Source organism: Pan paniscus, chromosome 18 (genome assembly GCF_029289425.2).
Source record: "Pan paniscus chromosome 18, NHGRI_mPanPan1-v2.0_pri, whole genome shotgun sequence".
In the NCBI taxonomy this organism is placed as follows: Eukaryota; Metazoa; Chordata; class Mammalia; order Primates; family Hominidae; genus Pan; species Pan paniscus.
In genome coordinates, this window is record NC_073267.2 from 10,281,771 (window position 1) to 10,303,145 (window position 21,375).

The 21,375-nt window shown below is 40.7% G+C and overlaps 1 protein-coding gene across 3 annotated transcripts in view; it reads right to left on the bottom strand.

Moving 5' to 3' along the window:
* Window positions 1-536: 536 nt before the first annotated feature.
* GRIN2A (glutamate ionotropic receptor NMDA type subunit 2A) overlaps window positions 537-21,375 on the bottom strand; it is a 427,756-nt gene continuing 406,917 nt past the window's right edge. For 2 of the 3 annotated variants that reach the window (XM_003808294.5, XM_063597950.1), the window contains exons 11-12: window positions 15,969-16,207; window positions 537-12,072 (exon numbers count right to left, since the gene is read on the bottom strand). In XM_003808294.5, the coding sequence (XP_003808342.1) occupies window positions 10,273-12,072; window positions 15,969-16,207 (2,039 nt within the window). In that variant the 3' untranslated portion in view covers window positions 537-10,272. The remainder of the gene's footprint in view (window positions 12,073-15,968; window positions 16,208-21,375) is intronic. The other variant, XM_008960383.4, reaches the window with a different exon arrangement.

Sequence of the window (21,375 nt, forward strand, 5' to 3'; positions counted from 1 at the left end):
CCCCTTGCACAAGGGGAACTCAAGTTATTTCCCCTTTGTACAAACATTAAGTCTGCCTGAAACATTAGCAATTGATATGGTTGGGGTATTTGTCCCCTTCAAATCTCATGCTGAAATGTGATCACCAGAAGTTGGAGGTGGGGCCTAGTGGGATATGTTTGGGTCATGGAGGCGGATCCCTCATGAATGGCTTGGTGTCCACCCTATGGTAATGAGTGAGTTGTCTATTAGTTCAGGAGAGAGCTGGTTGTTTAAAGGAGCCTCGCATTTCTTTCTTGCTCTCTCCTGTCATGTGACACACCGGCTCCTCTTCCCTTCCGTCATGACTAAAAGCTTCCTGAGGCTTCACCAGGAGCCAAGCAGATGCGGGTACCATGCTTGTACAGCCTGCAGAACAATGAGATAAATGAACCTCTTTTCTTTATAAATTATCCAGCCTCAGGTATTCCTTTATAGCAATGCAAAACAGACTAACACAGTGATGCTTACAACAGCAGCAACAATGACAACAACAAAGACCACAACTCAATTTCTCATTTTCATATCAATTGGCAGAAATTATCTTTATTAGAAAAATGAAATTTTCCTGTATTTACATTTTTACACCATATGACGGGGCACTTCTGTTGCCTCAGGAGTTATGTACATATCAGTTTGCACACGAATTTCAATCCCCATTCCTTAAAACAGTTGATAACACATTGAACAAAATTAAAAGACATACTACAAGAAGACAACCATAGTATATACTTCCTCTATCATAGAAAGGTGTTAAGCAAACATGTAATTTTGTAGCTATGCTTGGAAATATTTAATACACTTATTAGCACTTCCTCATGCAGTGGATTAAAACATGACAGATATAAACTGCTGCAGTTGATCAGTGAACATTAATTCCCAAATGAAGACCATTGCTTAGAGCACACAGCTTGCTTTCAGCTCCACCATACAAGACATCAAGTCAGTTCTGATGTGGGTTTTGGATTCTGTTTGAATGTAGCTGTGAATAGAAACCCTCTGCATATGGAGTTCAATCCTAGCCTTGTTGGGTTAAAAATGGACTCAGACATAAACCTGGATAGCTGCTTAATTCAATAACTTTCTTGCAGGCAATGACCAGCTTGTGTATTATGCAACAAGTCATATTATTAATACGTGAGTGAAAAATGAATCATTTATCCTCTTTGAGAAGGCCATTATTTATAATTTTTATGATCTAATTCTTATTCAAGCTACCAAGAAACTCACCTTATTCTTTCTGAACATTCAGCTTGAAATATATATACTATACATAAACATATACACATAAACATTCTGGGGTGATATAAACTATGGTGAATTCTGCCAATTAATTCAGCAGGTTTATGCTTTTAAATTTGTTTTGGCAGGGGAATGAACAAGATTAAGATTCATAGTTAAAAACAACTGGTAAAGAAATCTTTGGGGACCCTCAGGTTTGGAAGGCATCTGAGCCACATCTAACTATGTCACTGCTGTGTCAAGCAGTTTTCTGAATTTTCTATGAAAATGTTATTCTTGAACTTATATCTTAAGTAGGCAATTAGCATCCCTTCCCAGTGAAAAATTTGGGGAACATGAATGTTAAAAGTTCCACTTTCATCTTTTCAAATTCATCAAAAATTTCAAAGAAGATCACCTGGATTTGGCTCAAATTAGAGGCCTGAATCTTTTGTTTTTAAACTGAAACATTTATGTAAGTGGTCATGGCCCCAGAGCTGTGTCTACAAACTTAATAAACTAAAGATTTAAAAAAATTTAAAAAAGATTTTAAAAGTCAATACTGTTCATTCACTTGAATTAGCTTGACTGAGAACAGAAATAATTAAATAAGTCTTAGATGGCTAATGTAGAAACTTCGATTGAATTCAAAAGGCTATGATTGTTTTTCATGGAAAAAAAAAGACAATGTTTTCGTATTTCTGGATCTTCGCTCTTTGCTCAGTTATCAATAGTCTTTGATTTGAGCCCTTTAAAACTTGAAACAGCAAAATGTCAGATCAATGGGAAGCATTTAAAATGCCAAAGACAAACTCATGTTTGCTGGAGAACAATTAACCTCATTAATTTGAAAGGCAGCTGTGGTATTGGCTACGAGTTATGTTAATATCCTATTGAAGGTTCGTCTTAAATCTTTCCTAAAGGTGTGAAAGAGAATTAACTGGAAGAGGTCATGACCCAGGGCTAATGAAGAATGTTCTAGGATTGCAAAAATGCAAACTCATTGTTTCACTGACATAGTAAGTAAGAGAATTATGAGTGATAAACTCAGTTTTGTCTTCTTCGTTTCTGCAGACCGCTGACACTTTATCTGAGGAAGTTAATCTGAGGAATGACTTCATTTTAAGCAATTTAGTTCTGGTTCCCTGGAGAGTTGCATGCTTTGAAATGCAACCCCCAGAGAAGAAATGCTATTGTTCAAATCGTTCTTTGGAGTGCTCCATTTCTGCATAGCTCAACATTCCAAGGAGAACATGGTCACGCACTTGTAGACCCAACAACAGGATCTCCAAATAACAAATAATAATCTTTCTGTCTTAAAAGGCTTTTTACTGCCAGCTTGAAAGATGAAAACAGCTGAGAAATTTTTCTCATAGACTAGCACTTAACTTGCATTAAGTTAGCTAACTCTCCAGAGAATTCATGGAGACTCCCAGAAAGACATTCCTTCAAATCCCCGCTAGTGTCCTCATCCATCAAATGGGCCTAATGCACCCATCGCCTCTCAGTAAACATAAATGCCAGGAAAGAAATGTGGCTTAGACCATGGAGAGGGGGGAATGCAGGAAAGGCAGTGTGTGCTCAGCGGCATGCCTGCAGGATATGTTAAACATTAGGCCATTCTGGGTACCTATAAAGCCCGGTGGAAGCGTTCCAATTCAACACCCTTCAGTGGGACAGAATAACCGTCATTATCCTAATGCTAAGTGAGCAGGGAATTATCTCTAAGACAATTTGGAAAAGAAAAAAAAAAAAGGAACAGACCAAGAAGGAAAACAACAACAACATTTTAATAGCTGGTCCTCAATCATTCTGACTACCAAAGCTCTCCATCATTCATGCAGAAACTCTATTTCCTATTCCCTGTCCCACCTCTGAAACTCATTCCATCTGCCTGGCAAAGATAACCAAACATAGACATGAAATAGGAGGAATAGTCAACTTGCAAATAATATCACCTCTGAACATGGGTCACAATATTTAGGAGGACTTTAATGGAGGGTCACATGGCTGTGTGTGTGTGTGTGCATACCCACACACATGAGAGCATGTACTATGTACATATGTTTAATGGAATTAGCCCTGATGTTGACTGATAAAAAGATGAGACATTAGGAAAGAGATATTTAAGATTAGGCACATGCTAAGTAGAGAAAATAACTCCCCAGGAATTTTTTTAAATGCTAAGTGCAAGCATATGAAAGGGAGACACAAACAGTGTTCAAGTCTCAGAAGGAACTATGAACAGAGGTGAGATCCCCAGAAGTTCTCCAAACACACAGATCAGGCAATGAGGGGTAAGACCCTAACAAACTTCCCTGTCACAGAGGCTGATACTCAAGGGTATATGCCCAGGAACCTCAAAAGAGCACACCTCTCTTTCTGACTTCTATTCTGACCTCCCTGGAGGAGACCAGGCACTTTGAGAATATGTCTAACGTTAGGGATTTACTAGCTAATTCTAGTTGCTGACGAGGTTGAGAAAAACCTGAGCCTCAGTTTCCTTATCTGTAAAATGGGAGCAATCATATTTATATCTTAAGGTTGTTTTGAGGATCACATTCTAGGATATGCCTAGAATATCGCCTACACTCAATTTAGATATATTTTGATATTTTCAGATTCAGGTGCAGATCCATGGCAAGTACTTGCGATAAGCAGAAAATGTAACATTCCAAGAATGCACAGAATGGGATAGACAGAGTGACAAAAGCTCCCTATCCATCTCGCCATCCTTCCTGAAATACACCTCTATTCGTTTTGCCATCTCTTTGCCCCGTTTTCTCTCTAGGGAACCTGATGCTTTCGGTCAGCCACAACAGTAGGCACTTGGAACTCGATAAAGAATTCTCCCTCTATGCTTCCCTGATACATTCATACCCTGGTCTATCAAAAGGGTTCTTCAAACGTCAAAAACAAAACCAAACAAAAAAGCTTTAGGGAAATGCTTCGTCTTTTTACATCATGGTCTATTTTCTAATCCTTTGGGGAATTTTTTCAACCTTTTCTTGAGGCACATGTCATAACGCAAGGCTGGGAGGAGGCATGATTTGGCAAGGACTGGAGAACTGGTTGGAACCAGACAAAAGCCTTCCTGTGCAAAAATGTAGGAGTGTGAGTGTGTTCACCTGGTTAGCAGCTCCTGGGTCTCCTAAGCACGTTATTTGAAGACTAAAATAAATCAAGTGCATTTCCGGGACCACTAACTCTATTCTCCAGAGTTACTTAAAGGTTTAGGGAAGGACTTTTTTTTTTTTTTTTTTAAAAAGGTATGCTCATAGAATCAGATTATTTTTTTTTTCCTGGCTACAACTTTAGTTGTCATTTCTAATTTTTGCTGTTTAGTCTCTGTTTGCATTGCATGGGTCCTTGGTTATCCTTTGTATTAGAGAACTGAACTTCTAAACCATAAGCTACTTATGGGAAGAGACTATATTTTCTATTTATTTTGCATCCCCTCCCCCACAATCCCAAACTGGCTTTCAAAATAAAGTGGACATTCAGTGAAGTCCTATTAGCTGGTCAATGTGCTTGGTTCTTCCTCAATGCATGATACATAGACCTCAATTATTTAAATGGTCACTGCCAGCCTTTTATCTTCAGTTTGGGGTTTTAAACAATATCCCTGTTGATTTTTCCTAAGGAGACGGTCTCTGAGAAAAGTTTTCTCTTCTAGGAACTTTAAGACAGGGATTGTGAGGGAGTTTAAAGGAAAACCAAATTCAAAGAAGCATGGGTAGGTCTTTCTAGGGCAAGTGGCAAAAACAAAAAACAAAACAAAACAAAAAAACCAGGGCAGCCTTATGGGGATCTCTGGCTCTTATTCCAGAGCTACTCAGGAGTGTCCCCTTGAAAGAAACCTAGAAATAAGTCAGCCCGGTCAGAGAATCGAGCCAGAAATTGAACCATGTCTTCGATCTAATCCTCGCTCTGATACTCTCTAACTTGATGATCTTAAACAGGCAAGTGCCCATTTGTAAACTTCATTTTTCTCATCTCTCCTCCCCTTCTCCTAACTTTTGGTGTGGTTCTACGAACTCTATTTTTCTAAGACCCTTCTGGGCAGGCACTTCTAGCTAATACTATACTGAAAGTACTGCTGGGCACAGAAAGAGTGCAGGTGAGGAAAGAGGATAAGGAATTTAAATAGGAAATCTATGCCCTTTGATGTGTTTAAGGAAATCACACACAAGTCCATATTGGCATTGTCTTCAGAAGCAAATGCGAGCAGAATATATTCTATACCCCTCATCCCAGAGTTTTGTTTTTTAAAGAAGGGGCCAAGAACGCCAACACCCATATTCTACTTAGGCTCTGTCATCCTCCCTACAACTGAGATTAAAAAAATATAGTGCCCTCTCTACAGAAATATCCTCCCATAAAAATAACCAGAATGGGTTTTCCATGTGTTAATACCATCATCACCATTTAATTTTTAACATAAACTTTACAATATGTACAATTTTATTTGGATAATACACTTACGTGTGAATTGTAGAAATCAAGCATGTATATTATATACATGTGTACACAAGCAGTTGTATTCACAGGATAAGTGCATTTGATCATCTCTGATCTATATCAAGTGGCAAGCTGACCTCATCTGATACAATTAGATATGAACACAGTACAATGTATAGGGATTGAATGGGAAACAGTAACTGCATATTGGGAGAACTTTTCAAGTATAGACCCCACAGCACTTTCAACCCTGTTCACCAAAAAGAGATGGGGTATCTGGAAAGGTCTAATTTTGTCTCCAGTGAAAATAAACAGTACTTTTGGAAGGAAAATTGCCTTTACATAGAACCCTTCACTCATTAAATATCAACCAACACATTTAGCTTCCACCTACTCAAACTTCTTTTTCTTTGAGTCCAATCATGTCTACTATAGCCATGGTTAATACAAACAGGCTCCATTTCAGAAACAACGCATGTCCCCTTTTCAAGGATTCATGCACAACAGCTATGCACAAAGAAACAGTACAGGAATGTGCATAATGTTAACGAATATATCCAGCTCCTCTGTAAGGTATTTAGAGTTCTCAAATTAGTGTTTATTTAGGTCTTAAATCGCAAGGGATTTCAGTACAAGGTACTTATTTATATGACAACTGATTATTAAAGCTGCACTTTTTAGAATTAAAGGAGATAAATTTTTAATCACCATTTAATTAACATCAACTTTTTTTTTCTTTTTCATTAGCAATTCTATTTGCAAATAATTCAGGGCATTTGTCATTTCCTGAGAAGGATGCAGAATATTAAATACACATCAGTGGTCGACATATCAAATAGAATAAACAATGTGTGACTATATGACAGGTGTGGATCTTTTGACTAATTAACTGCCTTGGCTAGAGTCCCATTTAAGTGAAACTATTTCATTTGTAAACAAGGTGTAATTTTCTATTTTTCTCCCCAGAAAATAAGCGTGAAATGATTTGACAGATTTTGCTGCAATGTGTGAATTTTAATGCTTTCACCAGAAAAACTAAATACTAAGACTCTCTGGCATCCTGTGAATCAGGGAAGAGAAAATCAAGAGTAATCCGTGGATGCCCAGTCATGGTGCTGGCTAAAATAACGCAGAGAGATTTGCAGAGGACATAACAGTAATGAGTGGTGAGATTATGAGATTATAATCCTGCAAGTCTCTCTGGCAGAAAGATAGACCTATAGGGACTTGCCAGCTCAGAGCATTGAAACCATAAGTGGCCTAAGAACCTGCAGATGTAAGGATGATGAAACCCATTTTCCAGAAGCACAAAGGTTTCTCAAGTACAGTTTACGCTCTAGAAGACTCTCTTACCCAGAGTATTTTAAATTGGTTGCATGTGCGTGCTATTACCCATGGACAGAGACCCAACCGTTTGCATTCAAGTGTACCTATCTGAGGACTAGTTGGGTCCTTCTCAAGTGGGGAAAACCAATTAGAATTAACAAAATATCATTATGGATGCCAGCTCTGACTTAAGCCAGCTGAAACTCAGGCATTTGTGTTCAGAAATTTGGGCTCCTTGCCATCAACAAATCTAAGATCTCAGAGCTGGGATATGTTACGGGAATCTTCTGTGATGGATCTATAGTCTCAGGCTTCCTATTTAATTCTTGTTACTTCTCATACTGTGGGTTCCATTTACCACTGGACGTTACATTCCTGATATTCTTTTTGCAAAAACTGAACCGACTTAGATGACCTTTGAATAACTCTACATCTTTTCCATAGAAATTGACCATCTGATCAGTAGTTGATTTTTTTTTTTTTTTTTTTTTTTTGCTTCGGATCATCACATTGAAGAGTCAGTGAATTAGTAGAGAAGGGATACCATAAACTTTGTGTAGCATAACATTTCTGATTATTTATTTGAAAAAACACTTCGGTCAGTGAAAAGAATATATATTTTTTTCACAACATTACTGTTGATTCTTCCAAAGGCTACGTTTTCAGTTTCTTTATCCAGAGATGTATGGGGTTAATAGCAGAAATAATGCTGCTGTTAGGGGAAGGCTTTCTGACCGATGAAGTCAGTCCAAGTATAACTCTCACTCTCCCTGGACGTCTCTGTGGCATTTGGCAGCCCCCTGGGTTTAGAGGACACCAGAGGAAGACAGAAAGCCTCTTTGGCTTGACGACAAATCACTGTTCTGTATTCTGGAAAGACTTTTTAATTCATTCATGTCAAAACATCCCAGACTCATGAGGAAATGGAGGCGATCCTTGCTGGGGTGGATTAAGGTCTGGAATGCACTGGAAGGGCAGAAGGTAGAAAGGGCTAAAAGGCTACACAGTCATGGAAATTCAGATTTAGGATCAGAAGTTGGGGTGACTATTCCGGGCCCTTCGATCCAGGCTTCTCCATGGCTGGGTCTTGGGGCAGCAGAGGTACAGCATCCGGGAAATAAGATGTCATTTTCAAGCACATGCATCCCCAGCACCTAGTCAGCCCCTTCTGCCTTTCAAAAATGAAAGGAAGCTCCTCTCACCCACTGCCTCCCTCTGTCTCCCTATCATTGACCCTGAAATTTATTGCAACCACTTTTCATTATAGGAACACTGTAGGTCAGGTGTACTTTCCCAAAGATGGAGCTATTCCATGCATCCTTGAGCTTTAAGAGAATCATCCCTGACACTTGCCCACATGCAAGAAAATAATACTTACAAAACAGAACGCACACCATGAGGAGAAGAAATGGGATAATTTTTCAACCTGCCACTTTATCCCTTTCTTCAAGAATGTAAAGCAGAATGCAGGAGGAAACCAGGAAATGGCCAGGCGAGTGTACATTAGCTTAGTGTTTCCGTAATGGCCCGAAACAGACTGAGGTCTTCTGCAAACACTGATGGCTAGTTATCCCAAATACTTCAAAAATATTCATGTACATGAAATATACTAATTAACAGAGTAGAACTATATAAAAGGTTTAGTTAATATTATTTGCTGGTTTTATAATATTTAATTTTTAAACTAGAAAATCCTGATCTGAGAAAGTGTCATAACATAGCAACTATCTTGTCGGGGGCACTTGTTTTTGTGGCAGGCACTGTGCTAACAGGCTCCCCATGCATAAGTATTCCCCTCTCTGGCTCTAACTTTAAAAAAAAAAAAGGGTATCATTTCATGTCATATATGCACAGGTTTGAGTAGAATAAGAATGGGATAATGCAGGTGACTCAGAAATGACAAATACTTTGAGGAATTTTTCCTATATCTCTGTTGGTGCTGTGAAGTGGTTTGCCACCAACAGAGAGAATAACTCAGCAGGGAGAAATTGCTTGTCTCACTAAACTGTATCCACAGTTTGGAGGATACTCAGGGTAGATCCAAGAGTGCCTCGTGTTTTGAAGGCTTTTGATTTGAGGAGGTTGGGGTGGAAGTGAGTGTCCAACAGAATTTCTGGATGTGAAGGAAGATAAACCTAAAACCATGCTAGCCTTCGGCAAACAGATGGCATTGTACTTCTTACAGATCACAGTACACATACGGCTGTTGGTGCTTGTCACCACATTAACAACTCTGGGAAGAGCGATACACAGCTAATTGGACACCACCATGGCTGTTTGGAAACGAAACGAGTTATGGTTACTCTGGGAGGGAAGGGGTAACAGATACTATACAACCCTGAGTCATCACCAGAAGGGAGGAAATGCAAACTTACGTACATAGGCGTCTTCGGGATAAACTACAATGGCCACTGTGTCACAGACAGAAGATCCACACTTAGATCTCGGAGACATAAATGTGTTAGTTTATGCAGCTCTGAACAAGACCATCGAAGCCGAGGGTGAGAGAAACACACATCAACATCCAAAGAGATTCCTGTAGCTCTCTCCACCTGAGGGTCCCTCGGGCCTTTGGCTCCAGATGTGTCTTGGAAATGAACTATAATGAAGGTAGCACAGTCACCACGAACACACTGATTTGCTATTCTTTGGGGGAGCCTGGAGTTCTTGGGGTGAGCCTGGGCTGTGATGGAAGGCATAACAAGAAAGCTGAAACTGTTACGAGCCAAACTTCCTAATCTCTTGCACATGTCAATCGCACTACAGTGCAGATGCATTCTTAACTGTTTTTATTTTGTCTGTGTCAGGTTTACATGCACACCATATTGCTTATTCTGGATTAGAGAAACCATTAGGCATTTCTGATGAGAAAATTACATGGTGGACTGACCTTAATGGAATTTGGAATATAGGAAATCATAACATCACCATTGGCATCCAATGCATCATTATTGCCAACATACCCAGTAGGCATGTCCCGGAGACTTGCCCTTATGTAGTTAGTTATTTTTGGTTAAGGACTCACCTATCTGGTGTCTGCCATGCTCAGCACACACCTCACAAGATTCCTTGAGTGGAAGATTATGGCATGAAGCCATGTGCAAAAGAGCCAACAACAACAACAACAAAATACCTCCCTACATCTTCTTCCTCTTAGCAGGGCACTATTGGACATCCAACATTTACCCTCCAGAACATTGGCCATTACGTATATTTCCCTATAGATAAAACATTAATGGAAGATTTTTAAACATCAGATTCGATACTAGGCATTTTCTTGTACACGCGTCTATTGCTGCAGGAATTTAAAACCCTGGGGGTAGAGTACATATTATTCTTATTTGCAGCATAAGGCATAACATGCTCCGAAATATACACATCATTGTGGCCCCGACTGTCCCTGGAACAGTACGATGCCGTTGACCTCAAGGACGACCGAAGATAGCTGTCATTCACCGCCTGGGATGGCAACGAGTGTTTGTAAGGGTCCGAGGGGCATCTCCCAATAACCAAGCGTTGGTCATCCCTGTGGGAGTGGAGGAAAGGGTTATCGGAGGTGTGGTCTGGCAAGAGAGACTTGCTCCTCTTGCTGTCCTCCAGACCTTGGGGGAAAAGGGAGGTTTTTTTCCCCGAGAGTTTGCTTGAGGGGACACTAAACAGGCTGCCGTAAAAATTTCCCTCCAGAAGCCGTTCCCTGTCCTTGAGGCTTATGCTCCGGGAGGGCCTGCTAAGGTCTAGCTCCCTAGGTTTGTCGACAATGTTATCGTAGGAATGCTGACGGCTAATCCTTAGCTTGTTCTTTTGTAATTGAAGGGCATTGTTCTGTGCCCAGTCCTGCTGGTAGACCTGCTCCCCGGTGGCTGGGTTACCTGTCTCCTGAAGCATCTGGTCTTCATCGATGTCATAGAGGTTCCCCATCCGCAGGCAGGCATCGCACTTGAAGGGGGACCTCATGGTGAAGTGGCCTGAATAGGTGGGCAGGTTGGAAAGGCAGCTTCTGCAGTGCGTGGAGTTCTGCCGGTATCGCTCGCTGGTCTCACTGTGCGGGGAACCCTTGTCTTTCAAGGTGAAGTGCTTGGAGTAGAGTTTATACTGGTCGTTGTTGGAAAGCCCCTCTTCATTTTGCAAGGGGTTCCGGTTCATTGGCAGCGTGGAGTCCCCCTTGCGCAAGTTTTCACTGGGATCCTGGTAGGGGTCTGGGAAGTCCACGTTCTCGGGCAGGGTCACATTTTCAACAAACTGGGGTGGATCTAAGTGGAAACCAGGCTCCTTCTCACCATCAATAGTGTAGATCTTGTCTCTAGGGGAGCTTGATTTGGTTTTCAGGTAGGTGCGCTCGACCTCACTACAGTCCTTGGGGTATTTGGAGGCCACTGACCTTTTAAAGTTGTCCTTGGTTTTGTGGTTCTTACTGTTGTCAGGTTCCCTGTGGCACGTGGCCCGATTTGACGTTTCTGAAATGTCAGAGTGGGCCATCTCTTCTGGAAGATACCTAGGGCTCTTTAGGGAGTGGGTCCTATTCTCTGCTGTTGCCTCATCCCTCTGGGAGACTGGATTCTGGGATAGTGAATCCTGGCGTATGGAATCCACGGATTTCTTCCAAAGCTGCCGGGGCCTAGAGTTCACTTTGGATTCTGTGCTCACGGCCACCTCCACCGTGTTAGGGTTGGACTCATTGAGAGTAAGAGGATGTTGTCCCTGGAATACATAGTTATTGAGGTTATCCTTCTGCCGGTTGGCCACAAATGTTTGGAGTTCGTTCATGTTGTCTCCAAAAATGCTCTCTTTCCCCTGAAAGGACCTGTTGTCTGAGTACATCAAATTCCCCTTATCTGAAACCATGTCCATGATGAGGGAACCTCTTTGGATGAAGTCAGCAGCTCTTTTGGGTGAGTCCATTCTTGAGGAGTTCATGTTGGACATGTTGGAAATGTTTTTGGCTGACCGGAGGAGTTTTAACATGTTGCTCTGGGATCCCGTCAGATTGAAGTCTGGAGACTTCTTCTTTTCTTCAATGTGCACTCCATGAATGCAGCTGTAAATGCCCTGTAGGGGAGCAACATAAAGCACTGTCAGCAGCAGCAGCAGTGAACATGAAACCACTTTGCACTTGAACTTTACCTGCAAAGGTGAGATTTGTACTTCTTGCAGGAGCCTTGGAGAAACAGCAAAATTCAGTCTGAATCCTGATAATGTCTCTTAAAGGTAAGAGACAAGTTGCAAAGCATAGGGTTTATCTTATTGCTCTGGCTCAAGATTAGCTGACACCTTTGCAAAGAGTCACACATGGAGTTTGAGAAAAGGTATCAACCGATGCTCACACAACTGTCAATGCCTCAGTGTCTCCAAAGTGGCATATAAGAACAGATAACTGAGCCTCCCAGCACCCGGGTCACCAATCCAAGCTTTCATTAAAGTTTCCCAGCATCATCTTTGAAAGTTTAGGCACCAGAGAGTTAACTACTGACAAACACAGTCAGCATGAAAGGATCATCCATTGTTAATTCTTTTCTGGAATTACCCCTACTCTTATGCGAAAGCTAACAATCAAAGAATGTGTCCTAAGTGGCCAATCAGAAAATCTCTTCTCCATGCACACATTGATTCATCTAAAGGAAGGCATGAAATTCATGTGAGACTCATCATACTCTTTGCTGGGGGGATAGATATGGATGCTTGGATAGAAGGAGTTGCAGACTTACCATCATATGGGGGTGTGAGCCTATCAGTGAAGCCATTGCAGTGAAAAGTAGAGCCCAAGAGATAGAGAAAGACATGGTTTAAACCCCTGGAGCCACTCCCTTGAACTTTTTTTACTTAATCCACTCAATCTATTCCTTGTGTGTTTGTTTGTGTGTGAGTCTATTCAATGTAGTTAGAACCGGGTTTTAGTTACTAGTCACAGTGAAGAGTTCTGATGACACAGTGACACCGCCTTTAAATCCATCCAGGGAACTGAATGACTTAAGGGCTCCTGGGCAGCCCAAATACAAGCACCTCCATCTATATGTCTCCTCATTTTCTACTCTTTCTTTCTTTTAGAAAACAACTGTTTACGTTCACTTAAAAGTAGCTGTTTAACTGTTATCAAGGGAAGAGCCCTTGATTCATACCACAACAACAGGCAAAAGGACGTCTGCAACATTTTGATCTGTGGCTTCCCCTGCTTCTCCCCACTCCTACCCCAGATTTCAGCAGCCGTACCTACAGGAAACAGTCAGATCAAGGCTGCAGGATTTGACCTGGTCTTCCCAAGGCTGACAGGGAGCCAAACTATGAAGGGGTTTGTAGGGCAGAATTGGCAGTGGCTGCTGACTTTGGCATAAACTACAGGAAAGTATGTGTGATTAACTGTGGACTCTGATAATGGTGGCTCCATCGGTCCCCCATGGTGGGGACAAGCTCACCCTGCAGGGATGCTCACGGAACTGTGACAGCCTCAACTCATTTTCACTGCTACATTTTTCTTGTAGTAGACAGTCTCTCCACTGTAGCCTTCAAGGAACCGTAAACACAAAAGCCTACAGTTGCAAGTTTGAGCTGCTCTTTCTCTGATCCTCTCCACCCCAGGCTTCATGGTTGGTGAAGGCCCCCTGAGGCTCAGGGCACTGGCATTACATCCTTTCCTGCCTTCCTGTAAACTTATCTGTGGTCTCCTTCTATATATAATGTGTGGTTGGCTGTTGGTCCTGCCACAAAATAACATCTGCCCCTGCCATCACTGCTTCCAGAGCTGCTGGAGCATCCAGACTGTGGATGTGGAAATCTTACAAATGAGCCACTGCGCTCCAGCCTGGGCAACAGAGGGAGACTCCATCTCAAAAAATAAATAAATAAATAAATAAATAAATAAATAAATAAATAAAAGCACATTGCTCCCATAAAACTTGGGGTCCTTCTCCCCTAGGGATGGAGAGGCCAAAGTTCAAATTCTAGATGATCAAGGAACTCTACCAACAATGCCTGCTCTGTGCTGCCCAGTTTGCCTTCCATTCCCATCCTTTGGAAAGGAAGATATGGATTTACTTCATTTCTTAAAATGTTGATAAATCAACTTGGCTTCCTTAGCAGTGTTTTAGATAGATAGTGGAAATGCTCTTCCAAAAACAAGCAAGATTTAGAAGTAAACGTAACAGTGTGCATTTGTTTGGTGCTAATCCCAGAATCATTTGGATATGAAAAGCCTTTGGTAATTGGCTGGGAGAATTAGCTTAAAGTTGGCATAATACCTAGCTCTATGCACGTACGTTGTTATTTTTAAGCAATCTATGTATTTAGATGCCATCAAGCTAATTAGGAAATATGTATTTGCACAGAACCCGAGTTTGGAGTGCAAGTGAATGGAGAAAATAGATCTTCCTCACAAACTAATGTGTACCTTCTGAATCTCCACAGTTCTTGAAACTAGCAAATGGTAAAAATATACAAATTTGTTTTAAAGCAATTAGTTAGCTTTCTCAGTAAACAATAGCATATAAAATTAGATTTTTATTTATTTATTTTTATTATTATACTTTAAGTTCTAGGGTACATGTCCACAATGTGCAGGTTTGTTACATATGTATACATGTGCTGTGTTGGTTTGCTGCAATTAGATGTTTTTAACCAAAGAGTTTTCACCATTTTTCAAATCCTAATTAATGAAGTTCTTCCAAGGCAAAAAAACAAAAACAAAAACAAAAACAAAAAACACAAACAAAACAAAACAAAAAAAACAAACAAAAAAGGTGGGCAAATAAGAGAGATGAGTGGATAAATAGATGGATGCATAGATGGCTGAAATGAATGAATGGACATATAGATAAGAAGGTAGATACATATGTATTTTGTGCTGTTGTTTATGTTGAGTTGAAGGTAAACTTTGTTTTCTGCTTAATACGTGTGCATTTTCTTCTGTTACTTTACACCTGTGTTTCCTTTCATGTGCTATTGCATTCCACATGCTCTTTGTGTTTTATTAGATGTGAATACATATTGCATAGCATTGCAAGTAGATTTTGTTTTGTTGTGCATGTTCTGTTACAATGCATACACAAATTGTAACATCTTGCATAGCAGCATTAGTAGTGTTATACAGCATACCTGGGTGCTAGTGATGGGAGCCACAGGCTGGCTCTGTCTGGCCCAGTGTTTTTAAATTTTTTTTATTTTTTATTTTTATTTTTTTGTTAGACGGAGCCTCGCTCTTTCACCCAGGCTGGAGCTGGAGTTCAGTGGCGCTATCTTGGCTCACTGCAAGCTCCGCCTCCCGGGTTCACGCCATTCTCCTGCCTCAGCCTCCGGGGTAGCTGGGACTACAGGCGCCCGGCTAATTTTTTGTGTTTTTAGTAGAGAGGGGGTCTCACCGTGTTAACCAGGATGGTCTCGATCTCCTGACCTCATGATCCGCCCGCCTGGGCCTCCCAAAGTGCTGGGATTATAGGCATGAGCCATGGTGCCCGGCCAAAAAATTTTTACATGGAATTAGTTACTAATATTTAAAAATGGAAAGGTTTCTAACAAAATCGGATGACATTTTCTCTTTTTAAAAAACTAGAAGACCTGATAATATTCACCCTACATTCCCATAAGACAATACTCAGCAGGAGTTGAGGATGGCTGCCCGCTACTGGTGAGGTAAACATTATGCAATTGGCCACAGTCCTCAGTATTCCCTATCGTTCTCTCACTTTGATACTGAGGTTTAGCTGCCGTTTCACGTCATCTGTGCTATTTTTCTCATGTCCCGCCTGCTGCACCCACTCCCATTTCCTTTCTGCCTTCCTTAGTCATCTAGGTTTGCAACACCTGGCTTATGAATGCACAAAATCTGGATGCTCTTGTGACATGCCCAAGAAGGGCTGGTAAGGGGAGGAAGTGCAGACCCCACTGAGACATCAAGAACCCAAGCGCTTTTCTAAACCTGCTTGTGGTGCAAGAAAGTAGCCACCCGGGGTACTGACCCTGCTGATGGAGAAGAGCAATCCAGGCCGGTCGGAGCACACGCCTGTGAAACAGAAGCGCAGCTTCCAGTAGAAGAGGTGCTCCCAGATGAAGGTGATGAGGCTAAGGGCCATGGCGGCAGCCAGCATGTAGAATACGCCCGCCATGTTGTCAATGTCCAGCTGGCTGCTCATCACCTCGTTCTTCTCGTTGTGGCAGATCCCAGTGAGCCACAGGGTCTCCAGCTCCTCCATCTCACCTGGACAGATCACAACATTCACAGGCAGTGAGGACCAGAACATGCACTTTGGGGCAGACGCTTCTGGGTTTGGAACAGACGATGTGCAACTCACAGCTATGTAACCTTAAGACAAGTTTCTGAGTTTGCTGGGTTTCCATTTGCTCACTTCTTGAGTGAAGATAATAATGATTACATAGCCTACCTAATATTGTTGCAGTGAGGACAAAATTTATATATAAAAATAGAGAATATAATATATATATAGAGAGAGAGCAGAGTATAGCAAACTTATTCTCTATTAATATGTATATATATTATATATTATATACATATATAATATATATAACTTAGCACAGTTCCTGGTTTTGTTTTTTGGAGTTTTGTCTTTTTTTTTTTTTTTGGTCATTATTATGTTTTTCTGACCTTGCTTTCCCTTACCCCTGCCCCCAATACCCACCCAAGCTTGGAACAAGACATGGGAATAAAAGGGCAGAATGTGACAATAGAAAGACTTCATTGCAATTCTGACTTGATCATCTGCTAGCTGCATGGCCTCGGAGCTACAGTTATCCTGTCTGTGAAATAGGCATAATAATAGAACATACTTCCTAGAGTCGCCATGAGGATTGAATGAGATGAGAATGTATAAAATCCCTAAAGAACCCAGATCATAGTAAGTTTTCATAAGCAGTATGTCTGCTACTATTTACTGTTGTGAAGAAAATGCCTAACACAGTGCCTGGCCTATGGCAATCCTCAAATATATGTGTTTCTTTTTCTCTCTCTCTTTAGAACATTCAGGATTACTTAGAAAAGTCACACATGAGCAGCATACTTAGGGCACAAAACTTTAATTGAAAAGAGACATCCAGCTGGCTCTGAAAGGCCCCTTGCAAACTAAACTATACCCACCCCCCAACTTCAGTAGGCAATTAAAGAACCAGGTGGTTTTTTCCAATGGGGGGAAGAAAAGAGTAGGCATGCTTAGAATTATTCTGTCCCTCTTTTATGTGCATTTTATCCAGTTGCCATTTAGGAGAAAATTCTCTGATCTAAACGTCTAGCAATTATACTGTCTAGCAATTCACTAAACTATGGCACTTAGACTATGATTCAGCCTTTAAAAATGATCTTTCAAGGACAGTAAAAATCAAGGAAGATGTGTATGCTAAATGAAAAGTATGACTATATTTTATATGTATATACATGATCTCTAAGATGTAATGGGGACATGCAGAGAAAAATTAACGAAATACTCCAAATGTTTATATCAATTCTCTTTGAAGAAGTCAATCAAAATGATTTAATATTGGTCTTTTTTTAAGTTATGTGAAATTAGCATGTATTGTTTTTGGTTTGTTCTCACTCTTGAATGATATGGCTGAATATAAAAATCAAAGTTGACAATTATTTTTCCTTGACCTTTTGGAGATGTTAAATTTTCCTCTGATCTGGACGGCAGTTGTTGAAAAGTTGGCTAATCATCTAATTGTCGTTATTTTCTATGCAGTCTATATTTTCTCTCTAGTTGCTTTTGAGAATTTCACTTTGTCTTTGGTGTGAAGTCTAGGTGTGGGTTTGTTTTATTGGTTCGGCTCTGGACTTAGTATGATTCTTCAATCTGAATACTTACAACTTTAGTTCTGGCAAAAATTCACCTGCTATGGCTTTGAATATTACTTCTCCCTATCATATCTTTTTTAAAAAGTTAATAGATTTTATTTTTTAGAGTGGTTTTATAGTTACAGAAAAACTGAACAGAAAGTACAGAGAGTTCCCATATACTACCTCTCCCCGCTCCCTTCGGTTTTCCCTGTTAACATCTTGCATTAGTGTGGTACAGTTTTTACAATTCATTTGGGTAAATACCTAGGAGCATTATTGCTAGATTATACAGTAAGTCTGTGTTTCAGCTTTGTAGGAAACTGCCAAACTTTCTTCCAAAGTGGCTGTACTATTTTGCACTCCCATCAACAATGAATGAGAGAGCTCCTGTTGCTCCAAGTCCTCACCACCCTTTTCATTGTCAGTGTTAGTGTTAGTGTTTGGGGTTTTAGCCACTCTCATAGGGATGTAGTGCTAGCTCATTATTTCAAGTTGCAATTCCCTAATGGTATATAATAGTCCCATCTTTTTTTTTTTCCTGAAAACTTTAAAATACTGTGGAACTTTTCATTCTCTCCTCTAGGTTATTTACCTTGTTTTAATATTTGCATTCTTTTTTCTCTCTGTGCTGCATTTGGGTAATTTCCAATAGATACATTTTCCCGTTAATTTATTCTTTTGTTGGTAATATTTAGCTTTATGTTTTAATTTTATTTATTTTAATTGTGATATTCATTTGGTTCTTTTACAGTTCTGCCTGTTCTTTTTATCATAATATCCCATCCTTTTGTTATATAGTTTGTTATATACAAAGTTTTTAAAACTTTCATATATTTAATAATTTTAAACCTCTAGTCTTTCAGATTACTCCCCCCCACCCCCACCTTAGTTCTTGGGATTCTCATTCCTCTGTTTGCTGTGTGTTCTGACTCTCATGGTGGGTTACTTCCTTGTGATGTCTGTAACTTTTGACCATGAGCTAATCTTCTGCGGAATTATTTTCCCTCTAAGCCCCATGGGACTCCCAAGAACACTAGGCTATAGAAACATCCCTATAGAGAGTTTCTGGGTTTGCTTCTGCCATGGTTCCAGGAATTTTCAATGTATGAGTTTTTGTATGGAAAAATTTTTACTTTGATTACTACACCATTTAAGTAGCATACATTTGAACTCACATGCTCATTTGGGCTTTAATTTCTCACTGACAGCTTCAAACAGATGGTAAACCTCCTTGCATTTTCTTCACTTTGATGGACAGAGATTTTCCTAGTTTTCTTTTTACAGACTAAGTGACTCATTAAAGTTCTCAAATGTATTAACCAGAAAAAAAGCATACATGTTAATGAGTTTTTTTTTAAAAATAGGAAATCCATCCCTTTCCAGTTCCTCACCCACAAAAATGGGTGCTGATCAATCGGTTGTGTAGGTAAAGGGATGAGAAGAGGGTATCTTGATTCAATTCCTTTTCTTCCAACAGCCTCCCATGCTTTCACACAGTCACAAAGTCATGGGAGACTTTGAAATAATATCTCACTGTCCACCAACACTATCTCAAACTCATCCAGATTTCTCTGCCCACCATGTACCTCAGACCTGCACGGCTGCTTCCTCTTCTCACAAAAACACCAATGCCATCCCTTTCGAAATACAATGTGCTGTTGACGTCCCCCCTCCCTTTGGAGGTATTTTGTTTTGTTTTGTTTTGTTGAGATGGGGTCTCACTACAGTCGCCCAGGCTGGAGTGCAGTGGTGCGATCATAACTCACTACAGTAGCAACTTCCTGGGCTCAGGTGATCCTCCCACCTCAGCCTCCGAAGTAGTTGGGACGACAGGCACATGCCACCATGCTGTGCTAATTTTTTGTATTTTTAGTAGAGACGAGGTTTCACCATCTTGCCCAGGCTGATCTCAAACTCCTGGGCTCAAGCAACCCACCTGGCTCAGCCTCCCAAAGTGCTAGGATTACAGGCGTGAGCCACCGTGCTCAGACCCTTTGGAGTCTGTGAGGACACAAAAATGGGTCTTCTCACTATGACTCATCAGGTTCCCAGAACATCTTCCTTTCGGTGTTGCCTCAAAGCAAGCCAGGTTTGTAAGCCTGTAAGGAGGGCAGTCTGATATAAGAAACATCATCTCAATTCTTTTCAGGATGTAAATAAAAAGATTTCCTTCTGCCCTTTGCCCAAACAATACCTCTTTTTAGAGGAAATCAACCTGGTAAAGCAGACATCAATTTCAAAAAAAAAAAAAAAAAAAAGCAAATGCACATTTCTCATTACCAATTACAGCCTGTTCCAATCATTTTCAAATTAATCATTTCCTGCCTCGTGGCCCTCTTTGACTAGCGTACTGAACTGTAGTTCAAATACTTTCTTATTTCATTTTTAATTTACTCAAGTATATTGTAATCTCCTGGAGGGAGATCAGGGACCATGTTTTATGGTTTTGATATTTTTCGTGGCCTGCAGCACGTAGTGAGCATTGAATCCATATTTTCTGTTTCTGTTTCTTTTCTTACATCCCCAGGCTTAAACTGGGCATCATTGCAGAAGTGTTCAAATCTGTTTAGTGAGTTATTCTGCCATATAAATAGAAGGAATACAAAGCAAAGGGGAACTTGCAGCGGGCTTGAGAGTAAAAGGCTGGGAAATGTGCATCCTTTAGTTAGGGTGAAGCATCAAATGTCGTTTTTCCAAGGAGTGGCTCTATGATATTTATTCTGCTGTCAGTTTCTCCTATTAAAAAGAGGCCGTGATCTTTGTCAGTGTGATCTTGTGAACCAGAGCTGGTAAATGGGGCAATTAAATCTCTTTCCTGAAGCAGACTCATTCTTGCTGGGAAGACACAAGCTAAATGCTCTCTTGGGAACAGATGGAGCCTGGGAAGTTTTGGGGTTGCAGTCAAACCACACTGCCTTTCTCTCCCCACCGGAGAGGACTGGTCCCCGTGTAGCACTCAAAGCCCTCTCCTTTTGTGTTTCCACCTCCTCCAGTGACAGTAAGCTCATGCACATTTGCAGAACTTCTTTGTGCCCATGGGAACTTGCACCTGTTCTTCCTATATCTGTTTTCAGGGGAGATGTTTCCAGCCACAAGTATCTCTACTAACCACTTAGTTCTGCACCATCGTGAGGAAAGCTATAAGTTCAGTAGAAGGAGCAAGGTGTCAAGGTCACTCTTTTCCTAATGCTGGCAACATTAAAAGACAGAGTAATAGAGTTTCAGGAGTCAACTGTCAGAGAGATGCAGAATCTAAAAGGGAACAGGCAAGGATAATTGAGGCAGTGTTGTGTGTGTGTGTCTCCAACTTGCTCCCATTCCATTCCACTGGCTGCTTGGGTCAGGCTGTAAGAAGGCTGGTTAGACAAAAGGCACAGACAGGATGCAGACAGTGGAGGAGTTTCTCCCATTACCCATCCACCCACTGACAAGGTGGAAGCCAGGGGTTTTATATTTGCAAAAAGGAATGAAAGAAAATTCAACTAGATACTGTCCAGCAAATTACAAGAAAGAATGTTTCAGGTAGAAAACACTAGAATGAGATATAAAAGGAAGCACCCTTCCCTTAAGATTTTGGGGAG